Here is a 16,038-nt window from a genome sequence, read left to right as displayed (position 1 = left end):
AAACTCTACTGACTTGGTTGTCGTGCCGGAGTATAAACAGAAAATTTATTTTTTATTTATGTGGAATTCATGTGAGCTCATGTGGAAGAAAATCTCATAGTTCAGATAACACATTCATGAGATTTTTACCTGACCAACCAGTGCTTACTAATTCTCAGTAAGAGGAAGCCTTAAAAGTTATCTTAAACGTCACATTGCAGAAAAACACTTCAGGTGTCCAAATTCCATTAAACATTACTCACGTGTAAACAAGATACCATAGTATATCTCCGAGTTCATAGTGGGAAAAAAACAGTTTGGCTCTTCAACCAATAAGTTTTCACAAAGAAAAATGTCGAAAAAATCACCTGATGATGAATTTAAGGACAAACCGTTCATCTGCCCAACCTGGAAGAGAAGTTTGCAAAAGACCGAGAAACTCAGAAAACATTTCAGGATTCATGATGGAGAAAAACCTTTCAGCTGTACAAAATGTCAAAAGAAGTTCTCACAGTCATCGAATCTCACACGCCATGTCAGAATTCATACTGGAAAAAAGCCTTTCAGCTGTCCAAACTGTGAGAAAAAGTTCTCATGTAAAACCGGCCTACAATGTCATCTGAGAATTCATACCGGAGAAAAACCTTTCACATGTCCAACATGTCAGAAGAAGTTCTCCCAGTCAGCGAACCTCAGAGCCCATGTGAGAAATCATACTGGAGAAAAGCCTTTCAGCTGTCCAAACTGTGAAAAGAAGTTCACACGTAAAAATGACCTGCAATATCATCTCAGAATTCATACTGGAGAAAAACCTTTCAGCTGTCCAATCTGTGAAAAAAAGTTCTCATGTAAAACGATCTTGCAATGTCACCTAAGAATTCATACCGGAGAAAAACCTTTCACGTGTGCAACATGTCAAAAGAAGTTCTCCCAGTCAGCAGGCCTCAGAGCCCATGTCAGAATTCATACTGGAGAAAAGCCTTTCAGCTGTCCAACCTGTGAAAAGAAGTTCTCAACAAAACTAGCCCTGCAATATCATCTGAGAACCCATACTGGAGAAAAACCTTTCAGCTGTCCAACATGTCAGATGAAGTTCTCAGATAAAAGCAGCCTGCAAGGTCATCTCGCAATTCATAGTGGACAAAACCTTTCAACTGTCCAAACTGTGAGAAGAAATTCTCAAGGAGTTGTTACCTCCAAAACCATCTTAAAATTCATACTGGAGAAAAGCGTTTCGGCTGTACAACTTGTGAGAAGAAATTCTCAAGGAGAGAACACCTCAAAACCCATCTCAGAGTTCATACTGGAGATAAACCTTTCAGCTGTCCAACTTGTGAGAAGAAGTTCTCACAGAGAGGAAACCTCACAATACACCTTAGAATTCATACTGGAGAAAAACCGTTCAGCTGTCCGACCTGTGAGAAGAAGTTCACAGATGGCGGATCTCTCGCAAAACACCGCAGAATTCATAGTGGAGAAAAATCTTTCATCTGTCCAATCTGTGAGAAGAAGTTTCCACGGAGACAAAACCTCACAGGGCACCTCATTATTCATAGTGGAGAAAAGGCTTTCAGCTGTCCAACCTGTGAGAAGAAGTTCTCAAGGAAACAAGAACTGAAAAACCATCGCAGGGTTCATACTGGAGAAAAACCTTTCAACTGTCCAACTTGTGGAATGAGGTTCTCATACAGATCAACCCTAGAAACACACCTCAGAATTCGTGTCACAGAAAAAGCTTTCAGCTGTAATGTCTGCGAAAAAAAGTTCTATACGAGAGTAGGCCTCCAATCCCATCTGAGAATTCATACTGGAGAAAAACCTTTTTGTTGCCCAACATGTGAGAAGAAGTTCTTAAGGAGAGATCGCTTCCAAACCCATTTGGGAATTCATACTGGAGAAAAACCTTTTTGTTGCCCAACGTGTGAGAAAAAGTTCTCAAGCAAACGTCTCCTCCAAGACCATCTCACACTTCATACTGGAGAAAAACCTTTCAGCTGCCCAACCTGTCGGAAGAAGTTCTCGCTGAAAAGTCGCCTCGAATACCACCTTAGAATTCATACAGGAGAGAAACCTTTCAGCTGTCCAACCTGTGAGAAAAAGTTCTCAGTGAAGGTACATCTCCGAACCCATCTCAGAGTTCATAGTGGGGAAAAACCGTTTAGTTGCCCAACCTGCAAGAAGAAGTTCTCACAGAGTGGAAACCTTGCAACGCATCTCAGAATTCATAGTGGAAAAGAGCGTTCCAACTAGTGAGAAGAAATTGTCACAGAGAAGAGTCTTGCAGCACACCTCAATATTCATTGTAGACAAAATCTTTCAGCTGCATAATCTGTAAGCTTTCGGGTGGACAGCAGAACTACAAAACCATCTCAGAATTCATGCTGGAGGAAATGCTTTCAGTTTTCCAATCTCCTATTAGCAGAAATTCTGAGAGAGAGAGAGAGAGAGAGAGAGAGAGAGAGAGAGAGAGAGAGAGAGAGAGAGAGAGAGAGAACGCCTGCGACCAATTTCAGAGTGAAGACTTCAGAAAACTCTTTCAGCTGTCTAATATGTGAAAATTTCTTACATTGAGTACACCTTACAACACAGCTATAGTGGAGTAAACTATTCGGCTCTCCTATCTGTGAGAAGTTCACAAGGACAGGAACCCTTAAAAGACACCTAATGATTCTTAATGAATATACAAATTTCTGCTGTCCAACCTCTGAGAATTTCTCACAGACAGTAATGCAAAGACCAACTCAGATACTGGGAACCACCTTTCAGCTGCATAAACTTTTGAGTTCTCACTGTCACGATACCTTAAAATCCATCTCACAAGTGATATTGTAAAATTCTTTCAGCTGTACAACCTGTGGGAAAACGTTTTTCCAGAATATGTTTACTCCAAAACCATTTCATAATTTATACCGCAAAAAAATCCGTTTAGCTGAGAAACCTGTAATATGTCCTCATGGACACAAATCCTCAAAGATCTACTCAGAATTCCTATTGAAGAAAAATGTTTCCGCTGTCTAACAATTGAGAACTACTCATTGATTAAAATCCTCAAATACATTTTGAGGAGGCATAATGGAAAAAAAAAGAGCCTTTCATTTTTCTATTCTGAGAATACTTAATTATGAGAAATATCTTAGATATTTCACCTGACCTGGCACGTTTCCTCAAAAAGAAAGTTTGATAAGGCATTTCCAAGTTCATTCTGAGCAAACCTTTTCAGCTATACAATCTACGAGAAGATGATTTCAGATTGAGGAAAACTCAGAAACCATCAGTGTTTGAGAAAACTTAAAACCAATAGCCTTGTATCTATTGGTTTTCGAGTCACACGTCTTAGCACGTTTGAACAAAGAAATGAAGGTCACGTCATTGTACATATCGATAATAAAATTTCAAATGTGAAGCTTTCATTAAAAGAAATTTCTGTAGCAATTCTTAATTATCAGATCCTACAAGTTCTGGACCTTGTGAAGAAATTGCGTGATAAATAGAACTAACAACCCGTGTGTGGATTATTAATGAGAAAATTCCTTTCACCTGTCCAATTTTTCATAAAATGTTTTCAAGAAATGGACCTCTCGTAAGAGATCTTTCAGTTTATTCTGGAGAATACGATTCATCGTTACGTCCAATGGAGAGTGCTGAGAAATATATCTCAAACGATCGCAGTGTGCATACAAGAGAGAAATCGTTCACTTGGTATTCATTGCTAAGAAGAACAGAAAGGACACTCATGAAAACAGCACATCATGCGTTCGAAGGAAAAACCTTTTAGCTGTTGGAACAGGTAAGAATTCTTTAGAAAAAACGAACTGTTTAGATTTCCTACCAGTTGAAATTGTTATGCGGTTAAAATCTGAATGACAATATCTTTTGGGAAAAGGAATGTATGAACCAGTGCTGTGATGTTCAATGCGTTCTACGTTGATATCAATCTTTATAAAAGAATAAGAGAAGTTTACCTTAATATACGGAAGTGTTCTACGTATGATACTCTTCAGAAATTAAAACAGTTAAAAAATCGAAAATCTTACCTCACAGTAAGAAATCATTAAAAATCAAATGAACGCAATTAAAAATCAATTTAACGCAATTAAGAATTAAGAAAAAATTAATTTAAGGAGGAAATTGCAAAACGATTTTCCTACCTGAAGCTGACAATGTTTTTCGATCGTATGTTGCGATCACTGGAATTAAAATTGCCGAATAGGGGAAAACATGGAACTTAAATAGGATTGATTTGTCTTCACGCATGCGCGTAAAAACCACGAATCGGAGATGATATATGGTCGGCGAACATTAACAGAATTTTCGTGTAATTTAATTTCTACGCTTTCTGCAATTAACAGTCGCGTATAATTACCTTGAACATTATGCATTTTGGTCTCGTTAAAAAAAAAAAAAAATGATTTTCGTTAATGGCGTGAAAGGCTAATTCTGATAATGCTGAACGAGAAGTACGAACTTAATGAGGAATATTGTTCCCACATCTGGGGTGGTGCCCCCAAAACCTCTCTCAGGCTTCTTGATTCCATTCAGAAGAGGGCAGTTAGGTTAATTAATGATTCATCTCTAAAAAAAAAACACTTATAATGACTTGATTCTTAAATTTGAACTTAAATTTAATGGGTATACAATTCGATTAAATTTAAGTTCAAAGGGACATGCCGAGCCAATTCTGTGTGTTGTGGCATAGTGTTTGGTTCAGGCGCCATCAGTACCCTTGTGATTAATACAGAACTTCTATAAAAGCCAGCAAAGTGTTGTATGTGTAGTTTTGTGTCGGATTCTGATCTGGCTTCTTGGCTGCTGAGCCCCAAGTGGAACTGCACGTTGTCCGCCACCACCGCTGGGAGGTGAGCCAAGCTGTCCACGGTTCTCTCTGTAAGGCATCGCTTGACGGAGAACAAAAAAAAAAAAAAAAAAAACGAAAAAACAGAAGGAGCATTATTGAGAAGGATAGTTAAAAGGTGTGGGTAAAAGGCGTCAACTGCGAACACTGTATTTCCTTCGCTTTAAACGTTTGAATTAACGCAATGCCGTTTTTCTCTAGGCTAGCATGAAAAAGAAAATCAAAGAATAACAATACCTTCTTTGTCTTCATCAATTTAGAAAATGCTCTACAATACAAGAGAGGAATTATGCCAAGCCGTTCAAAATATTTCAGTTGATTCAGAGCTTATGGAACTGATTAGGGCAACGTTTCCCAAACTTTTTTAGTCACCTAACACTTTTTGTCTCGCTTTTTTTTTTCTTTTTCATCTCACTTTCATTTCTTTTACAAAACACTTAAGACGCAAAAGTTTAGTGGAAGCCAAAGAAGACCCTAGGTCTCACACCTGGTGAGTATGGGCTTGGCAAACCCAGGGTCCTGAGCTGGATATCACAATTCTCTCCTTTTTTTTTTTTTTTTTTTTGCTTTATTGGTGATTTCCATCTCTCTCAGGGTAATTCAGAAATGTTTCTTTTGGCTGGTTCAGCATAAGTATTGCGTTAACTCAAACGTTTAAAGCGAAGAAAATAGTGTTCGCAGTTGACGCCTTTTTTCTCTTCCTCCTCCTTCCTTTTTTCTCTTCCTCCTCCTTCCTTTTTACTTCGTGTTTTTATTAAAGATAAAAATTTTAATTGGCTCCAACTTGGGTTATTTCCCACTTTGTTAATCACGGGACATGGAATTAATTCTCGTTTATATAGATTTGGACTCGTCCCCTCCCCTCTCTGCTCTTGTGGCTCTCAGGAGACGGTTGAACATATTGTCCTACATTGTAATTTATATGTGGACTTAAGACAACAATTGTCTATCTGTACAAATGTATATAATTTAGATGAATTTTGGCGCCTGGTTGGATCGGCGGACTCTCTTTCTGCCTTCTCTTCTTTTGCTAATAGTGTCTTCCGGAGAAGTGCGGCTTTATCAAGGAATAACCCTTGATTTCGTTATTTGTTCTTAATATTTATATATATTACTGTATTGATTTTTTTTTTTTTTTTTTTTTTTGAGAGGAGTTTCTTCCTTGCCTAAATTGTCTTGTGTTTTGGACGCAGAGTTTTTGCATCTTTTTCTGGAGACTTGTTTCCGGTTTCGTCTGGCCGAGTGGGAGAGATGGACCACCCCTCTCCCACTTCGAACTCCGTCCGGGTTGCCTGAAATGATTTTCTGTGTTAAATTGTATGTATTTTGTAAATACTGTAATTATCTTGTTAATATCATGGTGCTTTTGTTTGATTTGCTGTTTGCTCTCAAAATTGCGAGTAACCGATTTTATTGTGTTTTTGAATCAGCAGTTGTTAATCTTAAATGTTCATATTGTACCTTACTTGTGTAGTTAGCTCATTATTATGTTGAAGAGACAGTTTTTCTCTTCTTGCGTTGTCTGTTTGGCTCTGAGGAGTGGGATGGACCTCTCTCTGCTCCCTCAGATCCAACCTTCAGTTGGCTGTTCTGGTTGAGTGAAATGATTTTCCTCTCTAGGCTGTTTTACTGCTGGCTGCTTCTCTTGCTGCTTGTGTTTTGATTTAATTTTCTTTTCCTGCGGGGCTGATTATTTGTTGTATTTTCTTTCCTGCCTGATTGCAGCTGCACTCAGTTGGTTTTTTGCTAGTACCATATAGTTCTTGGTCTAGCATTTTTAGTTGTAAATGGGTTTTGGTTCTGAGGGGTGGGATGGACCTCTCCCCGCCCTCTCAGATCCAATTGCTTTGTTGGCTGACTGGTTGGAGGCGTCGTTCTCCTCCTCCAGTCTCGCCATTATTTTCTTTTCTACTGCCAGTTGCATTGGAAATGTATAGTTTTAGCTTTTGTTCAGCCCTGCAGGTTGATTTTTTTTTTTTTTTTTTTTTTTTTGCTTACCTATGCATTATTGTTAATTCTACGTGTCTTGTTATTTGAAACAAGTTTTGTTTTTCGCAGCTGGTTATGTACATATGTTTATAGATTAGATTACTTGTGCAGAGACGTTTTCTCTGCATATTCATTAATTTGTTATACTTAGATTTAAATTTAGAATTGCTTTTGATTCGGTTAACTAATTTATTTGTACAGTATTTATTGGTTTTGCCTTTGGCATATCTTTGCCTTGGGTGAGTTCTGTTTGTCTCTTTGTGTTTTGTATATATGTTTCTGCATTTCTTCTGGTTGACTATTTCTATTAATTTCTTGGTTGATTAGTTTTTCAGCCAAGATTTTAATTACTTATTTTGTAAATATTGTATATTTTACTCTCTGCTTATGCAGTGTAATTTGTTAATATGTTTACTGCTATGTTTCATATCGGTGACATAAGTATTTATTATTTATCTTAATTTATTTTTTAAGTGGCTATCTAATAGCCACTTGTACATTAACTATGTTCTTTCCTTGAGACTTTTCTTTTTCCCCTTGTCGGTGCAAGTTGGGCTTCCTTCCCGGCTAGGGGAATCCTTCTTTCAAAATTACAAGCCTTCAGGCTTCAAAATTTTACCTCTTCAAGCTCTCTCGCTTGTTAGATTTTCCATTTTCTTCTTTTTCCTGAGAGAGTGTTTTGCTCTCTTTTCTCCTATTTTATTCTCCCTATTCCTTATTTATTATAACCGGGATTCCACTTGTTGGAATCCCACTAAGTGTAATTTAGATAGTTCCTGGAGCGCCTCCACGTGGCTGGGGACGGAAGTCGGGACGCAGGTAGCTTGCTCCCTGCCTCCCGGCTGCTAAGACTCCAGGGCCGGCAAACAACAACCATCACAACACACATATATACTTACCCATACTGATAAAAAGAAGCATATGTTTGGAAAATTAATACAATTTTGTAACCTAACTCATAACAAACCTTGTTTGTAACTATTTCTTAAAATAATAACTCCAAGGCCAGAGGGGGGGGGCAGTGGAATTTAATGCGTCCAACGAAGCAGCGGAACAATTCTACATCAAGTAAGAGGTAGATATCTAAATAATGTAGCAATAGACGATTTGTTATATAAGTGTTGCAACCCGTATAGTTATCACGTTGCACCTCTTTTGGCCCTCGGAGGCAACGTGGGTGAGGGGAAAATACGATCTGAACCCGCTCTGAATTCTGTGTCGCACAGGAATTGTGAAGGTATAGAATGAAGAGGAGTAGATTATGTGACCAGCCCTTTACCCTCTGACCTTTATTTGTTATACAAGTAATAGAGACCCGAGTCCTATCCTGAGGACCCAACAGAATGCCAAGGCTCTCCAAAATGTGAGAGTTAAGGAGTCGTAAAGAAAAGGCGGGCTCTTTGGAGAGGGGGACAGAGAGCAAAAGTGGAATCGAGGTGAGAAGACTTGAACGGAGGAAAGAAGAGTTCTGTGGAAGAGGAGAAACGGAACAAAGCTACATTCATTTTCGTTTGTTGATTGACAGACCCCCATTAGGGTTTTCCCCATTAGCCGCCGTTTAACACCATGTGGTTATAGCAGAGTAACTATGTAACTAGACAGAATTATCTACAGAACAATCAACAATATTTCTAAGCCTAATACAATTTCTAACAGGTTATAAAATGCACTCATAAAATGCAAGAAGTATCATCTTAAGTCAAAAACTAGCCAGATGTCTAGTCGAATGGCCAAAATATATTTAAATACATCTTCAGGTCGAACACAAGGTAGAGCAAGAAGTTAAAAATAGAGTTTATTACTCAAATAAAAAAAAAATAATGATAAATCCAAGTTTTATAATAAAAATTAATTTAAAAAAATCGTTTATTTTCGTTGCACCGATCCCAGCCCCTTCCTACGACCAATGTAATGTCACGTTTTGATTCCTACTACTACAACTGTTCACCTTTAACCTTATTCACCTTTTCATTCGTAGTAGTAGATCTCTTCACCTTTATTCAGCCATCCTTATCATTTGAGAAACTCTCCCGGCACCCTGCAGTTCTATAAGTGCAACTTGTAAGTAGCATAGTAAGAACTTTCCTTTGTGTTTTTATATCTCTAAAACGTCACATCCAGTTAATTCGCATAGAACAGGTGTTTTTTCAATGAACTGTAATAGTACATTCTAGAAGTAACTTTAATTTTTTTAGAAATTATTAGAGATAGATAAATTTTTAGCGAAAGGAAATCAGAAGAAGAGAAATCAAAAGAGCTTGGAGAAAATTATAAAAACAAAAATGAACAATCATCAACATCAAAAAAGAAGAAAATGTGTTGTCGTAAATACGATGATGATTCCCCAAGATTGTGTTCCACCTTTATGTGTGGCATGTGGTTTAAAATTGTCGAATGAATCAATGGTGCCGAGTAAATTGCAGCATCATTTTTCTATGAAACACCAATTTATCGTCAAAAGCATGGAATATTTTAAAAGACTTTAGGCTTCTATTAGAAAACAAGGTACAGAATTTTATAATATGGCTAAAATATCTGATTAAGCGCAAGAAGCCAGCTGTTTAGTAGCCGAACTGGTGGCAAAGAAAAAAAAATCTTACCTGATTGCAAAAAGTCTGGTTTTACCAGGATGATGGCAATCGTGAAATGTATTTTGGGAAGAGGAAGCTGGAAAAAAAAGAAATAATGGCAGTACCACTTTCGAACAGACAATTAGCAGGTATAAAAAATGATACTCAATGATAATTTGTTCGAAATATTAATAATCTTGAGCTGCTGTTTGCATTGCAAGTAGATAATTCCATACACATTAGCCTGAAAAACCAAATAATAGCATTTGTCAAGTTTATCGAAAACGATATAATTATTAATCTTTTGTTGTTATAATGAACCGAAATAACAACATGCCAAGATATTTTCAAAGAAATGAATAATTATTTGCAAATGTGTGGTGTATTATGGAGATCGTGTGTTGGCATTTGTACCCACGGTACTCCCTTGATGACAGGAGCAATAAAAGAATTTGTAAATTTAATCAAACGACACAGTTCAAATTTTATTACAACGAGAAATTCTGTTGGAATTTCAATGTTTCCTCTGTTTTACATAAAGCAGAAAATCAACAATTTTCAATGTTTTCACTCGAACTGAATTATATGAAGTTACCTTGGAATGTCTATTATAAAATTGAGATCTTAATTTGTTGACAATTTGTCTTCATTTTTATGATTTCTATTTAAAATGCCTTGTGATAAAAAAAAAAACAAAACAACCAGGAATTCTGGACCACTTAGAGATGCGTCTGGACGTCTCAGAGTTCCCAATATGTGGCAATTGAACAAATCCCCAGTCATTACCGCCCGTCTACCTGCCTGAACAGTTCATTGTTCACATGACGGGTGCAGAGCATCGCGCAGTTTCCTCCACATACGCATCCTCCAGTCCCCTCGAATTAACTGGGAGCAGGACTTGTCGGACTAGGAGACCCGGTTCCAAGGTGCAGTGCCCTTTCCCCCAGTTAAGATATATCGTCCTGTGTCTTCGTTTTAGCAATGGGATTCTGGTGGCACAGCAGCTCCGATAACCTATTGCAGCTAATGATCATCTGAATGTCTTGGTGGAGACGTTTCTGGAACCGACCTCGTTGAAGTTGGCGTTGATTTCGAACAGGGGTAGTGCCATTTCTGTGCCACCACCGCGATACACGATCAATACGTCAGTCAGCCGCTATCATCCCTCTTCCGAAGTCAGTTAACTCACTAGGTTTATCCATAGTGACATCGAATTACCATCTACGTGAATGAAGTGTACCTATATATTTGCCAAGCAGCATGTTCGTCCACTAGTGAGAGGGGTGACAGCGTTGTGTTAGCCAGGAACCAGATATTCCATAAAGTCTGTCCTTTTAGGGTATTCTGGTGAAACAGAGACAAGCAATATCACACAAGTAACTAACGGCAATATTTGGCAAAATATTGAGGGAATGTTTTCCTGGTAATTCACTTGAACAGGAATATCCTCAGACGTCACTTTGAATGCCAAAATCTATCGTCTGTTGTGACTTATCAGGTACACCTCTCTATCCAAATGGCACAGATGCGTTCCAGCAGAATAATCCGCTGTACCACGTTACCAATACTGTTCGAGTTTTGTTTTTTTCCGAGCACGAAAGTGACTTCCAGATACTACGATCGCTGTCATATATGAATCCCATTGAACATTTCCAGAATTGGGTTTATTGGCAAATTTATTGGCAAATTTAGAATTTGAATTTGCCATTGAGTTTGCCAGCGGCTTAGCGAGTTTGTGTGGTGGGTACCATTAGAAAGACGAAGATATTACCACTATTATAAAGGCAGTCATGATGTTTTCAATGCAGATTTAATAAAAGCAGTTTTGTTAATCTATTGGCTATTTGTGTATATTTATGAACACGAACATTTGTATAATAATCATCAAATCTTTTATACCAAGGTGAGTCAACTTGGTTTGTTTATTTCAAAAAGTGGTTTTTGTTATTTATCTGATCTGTGATTCTTGCAAAATTATCTGATTGTTGCAAAACTTATTACTGTTACCACCATTGCTTCACTCTTTCCATCTCACCATTGTGATGAATCCTGCTAAATCCTTCTTTAGTTTCTAAAATTATGAGTATCGCAGAAAGAGCCAGGAGATGTTTTCTTCTGCCAATGGTCTTTATCTCGTTTAAATGCAAGTTTTCATTTAAACCTTAAATTTTCCAATTAGTATCTCAGGATATCATCAATAAAACGATATAAATTGCGGGAGGGAACCCTCTTTCATATTGCACAGTGAAAGTTTCAGTGTAATATGTCTTGTCTCTTACTGCGTTATACGCAGAATATCTTCGAATTTCTCTTATGAAATCGAAATCTTGTTGTGTTTGCCTTTTTCTTTTTATTTTAATTATTTTGTTCTTCTTCTGTGAAGAGTAAGGCCTGACTTTAAAGTTGATATCAAAACGATGCCCACACTAATAATGCCCTGACAGGCCACAAAATTTTTTGAGTTAATGAATACGTTTAAGAGATTTTATTGTAATCTGTCTGAAGTCATTGGTAAGATCACTTCTGTATTTCTGTTTATTAGTTTATTATTGTGGTTGCATGAATACAGAATAGTTATGAAAACGTTGAAACAAATTTGAACGAAATCTCTTTTAAATATAGAAAAAATAATATATTGTGTTATCCATTTTAAAAGTAACCCAAAGAATTTTCACTCAGTAGCCAAAATATTAGAAACCTTTTGCATTTGCTCTCATGTGAACAAAAGTTCCTCATTATCTGGTAAATACTGTAAGATTTCCTGTAGTTTCTTACTCAATCCAGTCATCAGCAAGACAGGTTCTTTCAATTTTCAGAAAGTTGTTTTTGGAGAGCGATTTGCAGGAGTGGAATTTTCGAAAATGTAAATCACTAGCGTGTTAGAAGAAGTTATATCAAAAGCGTGCAAAGATTGGATGAAAAAATAAAAATGCAGCTCTAAAACGAAGGAATACAGCGGAAAGTCGATACTTTAAGGATGCGGCCACAGAAGTTTAATTCCAATTGTGCTTCACAGTAGAGTCCAGTTGGTTACGAATTACTGAAAAATTCAATTTGGGCAAAGAAATGCCGATTTCCAAGGAACTATGCACAAGAATTTGAGAAGTGTGGGATTTTTCAATTTTGTGCTCACACAAAAGCCCATGCTGTATTTAAAATGGGATAAAAAAAAATTAATTGAGCAGTGCTACCAATGCCAAGACTGAACTGTCGAATAGTAAAAAAAAAAAAAAAGATCGTGTGGTATAACAATCAAAAATCAAACATTTTTTTGAACGAGTGTTAGTGTGAAACGATGGCGTGAGCCTCGTATATCCGTGCATCCAGACTTAATTGTCCAGCACTGAAAGAATGGAGATATGTATACTATAATATTCGTTATATTCTGTTGCTTCGATCTGGGCATGTTCAGATGGTCAGGTTACCTGCAATAAATATCTTTTTTTTTTTCTCGTATCTGACGAAATTCATCCTGTATTGCTTCACTTTTAACATTATTGCAATGAATTGTTTTAGTGCAATTGCACAGCTATGCACATTGCAAATATTATAACTGAATAGTCCGAGGGACATTACCGGTATATTAAACATCTACTCTGGTTGCTTAATCTTTCAGATCTGAATCCAATTGGGGATGTCTAGAATTGTTGGAATGGGCATGTCAACCGCAGTATTATGTCAACCACAGTACAGCAGCTGACAAGGTTTACGGACAGTATTTCGAGAAAAGGGTAACTCTACCTATGTATTGTAAAAAGGTTTCAAAATTTTTGGACACTGAGTATATATTTGATTACTGAACATGGTATTTATGACTTTTTACCGTTTATTTTAGGGAACATATGAATAGAAAACAGAGTTAAGGTGAGCGTTCTTAATGGAAAGAAATAAATATCATAAGAACTTGAATCACTGCTGAATTATCAGTTTTAACGGATTCATTTCGAAAATATTTAAACGATTGAAAATTTCTGATAATCGAAAAACTCGATATAATTGAAATGGCAAACCGGAAACTATATGGTTAGAATCTGCTTCGCTAATTCTAACAAGGTTTGTATGAAGATTTTTTCTGCACATTGGCACAACTGAAGAACTTAACAAGAAAAATAAATGAAATATTGTGCGTAGTATCAAAGAGAAATATTGCCCAAAAGAAATAAGAAACTTTATAAGTCATAGTACCATCAGATTATAATTAAATTACATCATAATGATTGTGATCGGAAAAAAGCATTAACTCATCAAATACAGACCATAAGGAAATATGTTTCATTTATGAGCTTACGTGGAAGAAATTCTCGTCGTTCAGATAATACATTCATGAGATTTTCACCTGACCAACAAGTCTTAGTAATTCTCAGTAAGAGGAAGCCTTAAAAGTTATCTCAAAGGTCACTTTGCAGAAAAACATTTCAGGTGTCCAAATCCTGTGAAATATTGCTCACTTGCAAACGAGATACCATACCATATCTCAGAATTCATAGGTGGGAAAAACAGTTTGGCTCTTCAACCAATAAGTTTTCACAAAGAAAAATGCCCAAAAAATCACCTGAGGATGAATTTCAGAAGGAACCGTCCACCTGCCCAACCTGGAAGAGAAGTTTGCAAAAGGCAGGTAAACTCAGAAAACATTTCAGGATTCATAATGGAGAAAAACCTTTCACGTGTCCAACATGTCAGAAGCAGTTCACCCAGTCAGCGAGCCTCAGAGGCCATGTCAGAATTCATACTGGAGAAAAGCCTTTCAGTTGCCCAAACTGTGAGAAAAAGTTCTCATGTAAAACGATCTTGCAATGTCACCTCAGAATTCATACGGGAGAAAAACCTTTCACGTGTCCAACCTGTCAGAAGAAGTTCTCCCAGTTAGCGAACCTCAGAGGCCATATCAGAATTCATACTGGAGAAAAGCCTTTCAGTTGTGTAAACTGTGACAAGAAGTTCTCAAGTAAACACGCAATGCAATATCATCTCAGAATTCATACTGGAGAAAAACCTTTCAGCTGTCCAACATGTCAGAAGAAGTTGTCAGGTAAAAGCAGCCTGAACGGTCATCTCACAATTCATAGTGGAGAAAAACCTTTCAACTGTCCAACCTGTGAGAAGCAGTTCTCAAGGAGTGGATACCTCCAAAACCATCTCAAAATTCATTCTGGAGAAAAGCGTTTCTGCTGTCCAACCTGTGAGAAGAAGTTCTCAAGGAGAGAACACCTCAAAACCCATCTAAGAGTTCATACTGGAGATAAACCTTTCAGTTGTCCAACCTGTGAGAAGAAGTTCTCACAGAGAGGAAACCTCACAAAACACCTCAGAATCCATACTGGAGAAAAAGCGTTCAGCTGTCCGACCTGTGAGAAGAAGTTCACAGATAGCGGAGACCTCGCAAAACACCGCAGACTTCATACTGGACAAAAACCTTTCAGCTGTCCATTCTGTGAGAAGAAATTTTCACAGAAACAAAATCTCACAATACACCTCATTATTCATAGTGGAGAAAAGGCTTTCAGCTGTCCAACCTGTGAGAAGAAGTTCGCAAGGAGACAAGAACTGAAAACCCATTGCAGAGTTCATACTGGAGAAAAACCTTTCAACTGTCCAACTTGCGGACAGAGGTTCCCATACAGATCAACCCTAAAAACGCACCTCAGATTTCATGGCACAGAAAAAGCTTTCATCTGTAATGTCTGTGAGAAAAAGTTCTCAACGAGAATAGGCTTCCAAACCCATCTGAGAATTCATACTGGAGAAAAACCTTTTTGTTGCCCAACCTGTGAGAAGAAGTTCTCCAGGAGAGAACACCTCCACGCCCATCTCAAAGTTCATACTGGAGAAAAGCCTTTCAGCTGTCCAACCTGTCGGCAGATGTTCTCGCTGAAAAATCACCTCCAATACCACCTTAGAATTCATACAGGAGAAAAACCTTTCAGCTGTCCAACCTGTGAGAAAAAGTTCTCAATAAGAGTACACCTCCAAGAACATCTCAAAGTTCATACTGGAGAAAAACCATTTAGTTGCCCAACCTGTGAGAAGAAGTTCTCACAGAGTGGAAACCTTTCGAGGCATCTCAGAATTCATAGTGGAAAAAACATTCCAACCAGTGAGGAGAAATTCTCACAGTGAGGAGCTCTTGCAGCACACCACAGTAATCATAGTAGACAAAGTCTTTCAGCTCCACAACCTGTAATAGTTCGTTTAAACAGCAGAACTACAAAACCATCTCAGAATTCATACTGGAGAAAATGCTTTCAACTCTCCAACCTGTAAGAATTTCTCAAAGAAAGGACCACAATGCATAGTCGAATCAAGCCTTTCTGCTGTGAGAAGAAATTCTGAGAAAGAAAGAGAGAGAGAGAGAGAGAGAGAGAGAGAGAGAGAGAGAGAGAGAGAGAGAGAGAGAGAGAACGCCTCCGAACCCATTTCAGAGTTAAGACTTCGGAAAACTCTTCAGCTGTCCAGCATATGAAAATTTCTCACATTGAGGACACCTTACAACACAGCTCGCAAATTATAGTGGAGTAAACTTTTCTGCTTTCCTATATGTGAGAATTTCACACCTAATGATTCTTAATGAATAAACACATTTCTGCTGTCCAGCCTGTGAGAATTTGTCACAGACAATAATGCAAAGACCAACTCAGATATTGGAGA

The 16,038-nt window shown here is 37.6% G+C and overlaps 1 protein-coding gene across 1 annotated transcript; it reads left to right on the top strand.

The window, feature by feature from the left end:
* The first annotated feature begins 331 nt into the window (after nt 1–331).
* LOC150079732 (uncharacterized) lies at nt 332–15,510 on the top strand. Its single transcript, XM_090383200.1, has 6 exons — nt 332–1,097; nt 1,205–1,480; nt 1,841–2,173; nt 14,009–14,351; nt 14,394–14,824; nt 14,957–15,510. The coding sequence occupies exons 1-6, from the start codon at nt 332–334 to the stop codon at nt 15,508–15,510; spliced, it is 2,703 nt and encodes a 900-aa protein (XP_090239326.1).
* Nucleotides 15,511–16,038: the final 528 nt, after the last annotated feature.

This window comes from Mastigoproctus giganteus, chromosome 10, assembly GCF_048544385.1.
Source record: "Mastigoproctus giganteus isolate SK-2022 chromosome 10, ASM4854438v1, whole genome shotgun sequence".
NCBI classification, from domain to species: domain Eukaryota; kingdom Metazoa; phylum Arthropoda; class Arachnida; order Uropygi; family Thelyphonidae; genus Mastigoproctus; species Mastigoproctus giganteus.
The sequence above is the reverse complement of the archived record's forward strand: the minus strand, read 5'-3'. Positions and strand labels throughout refer to the sequence as shown.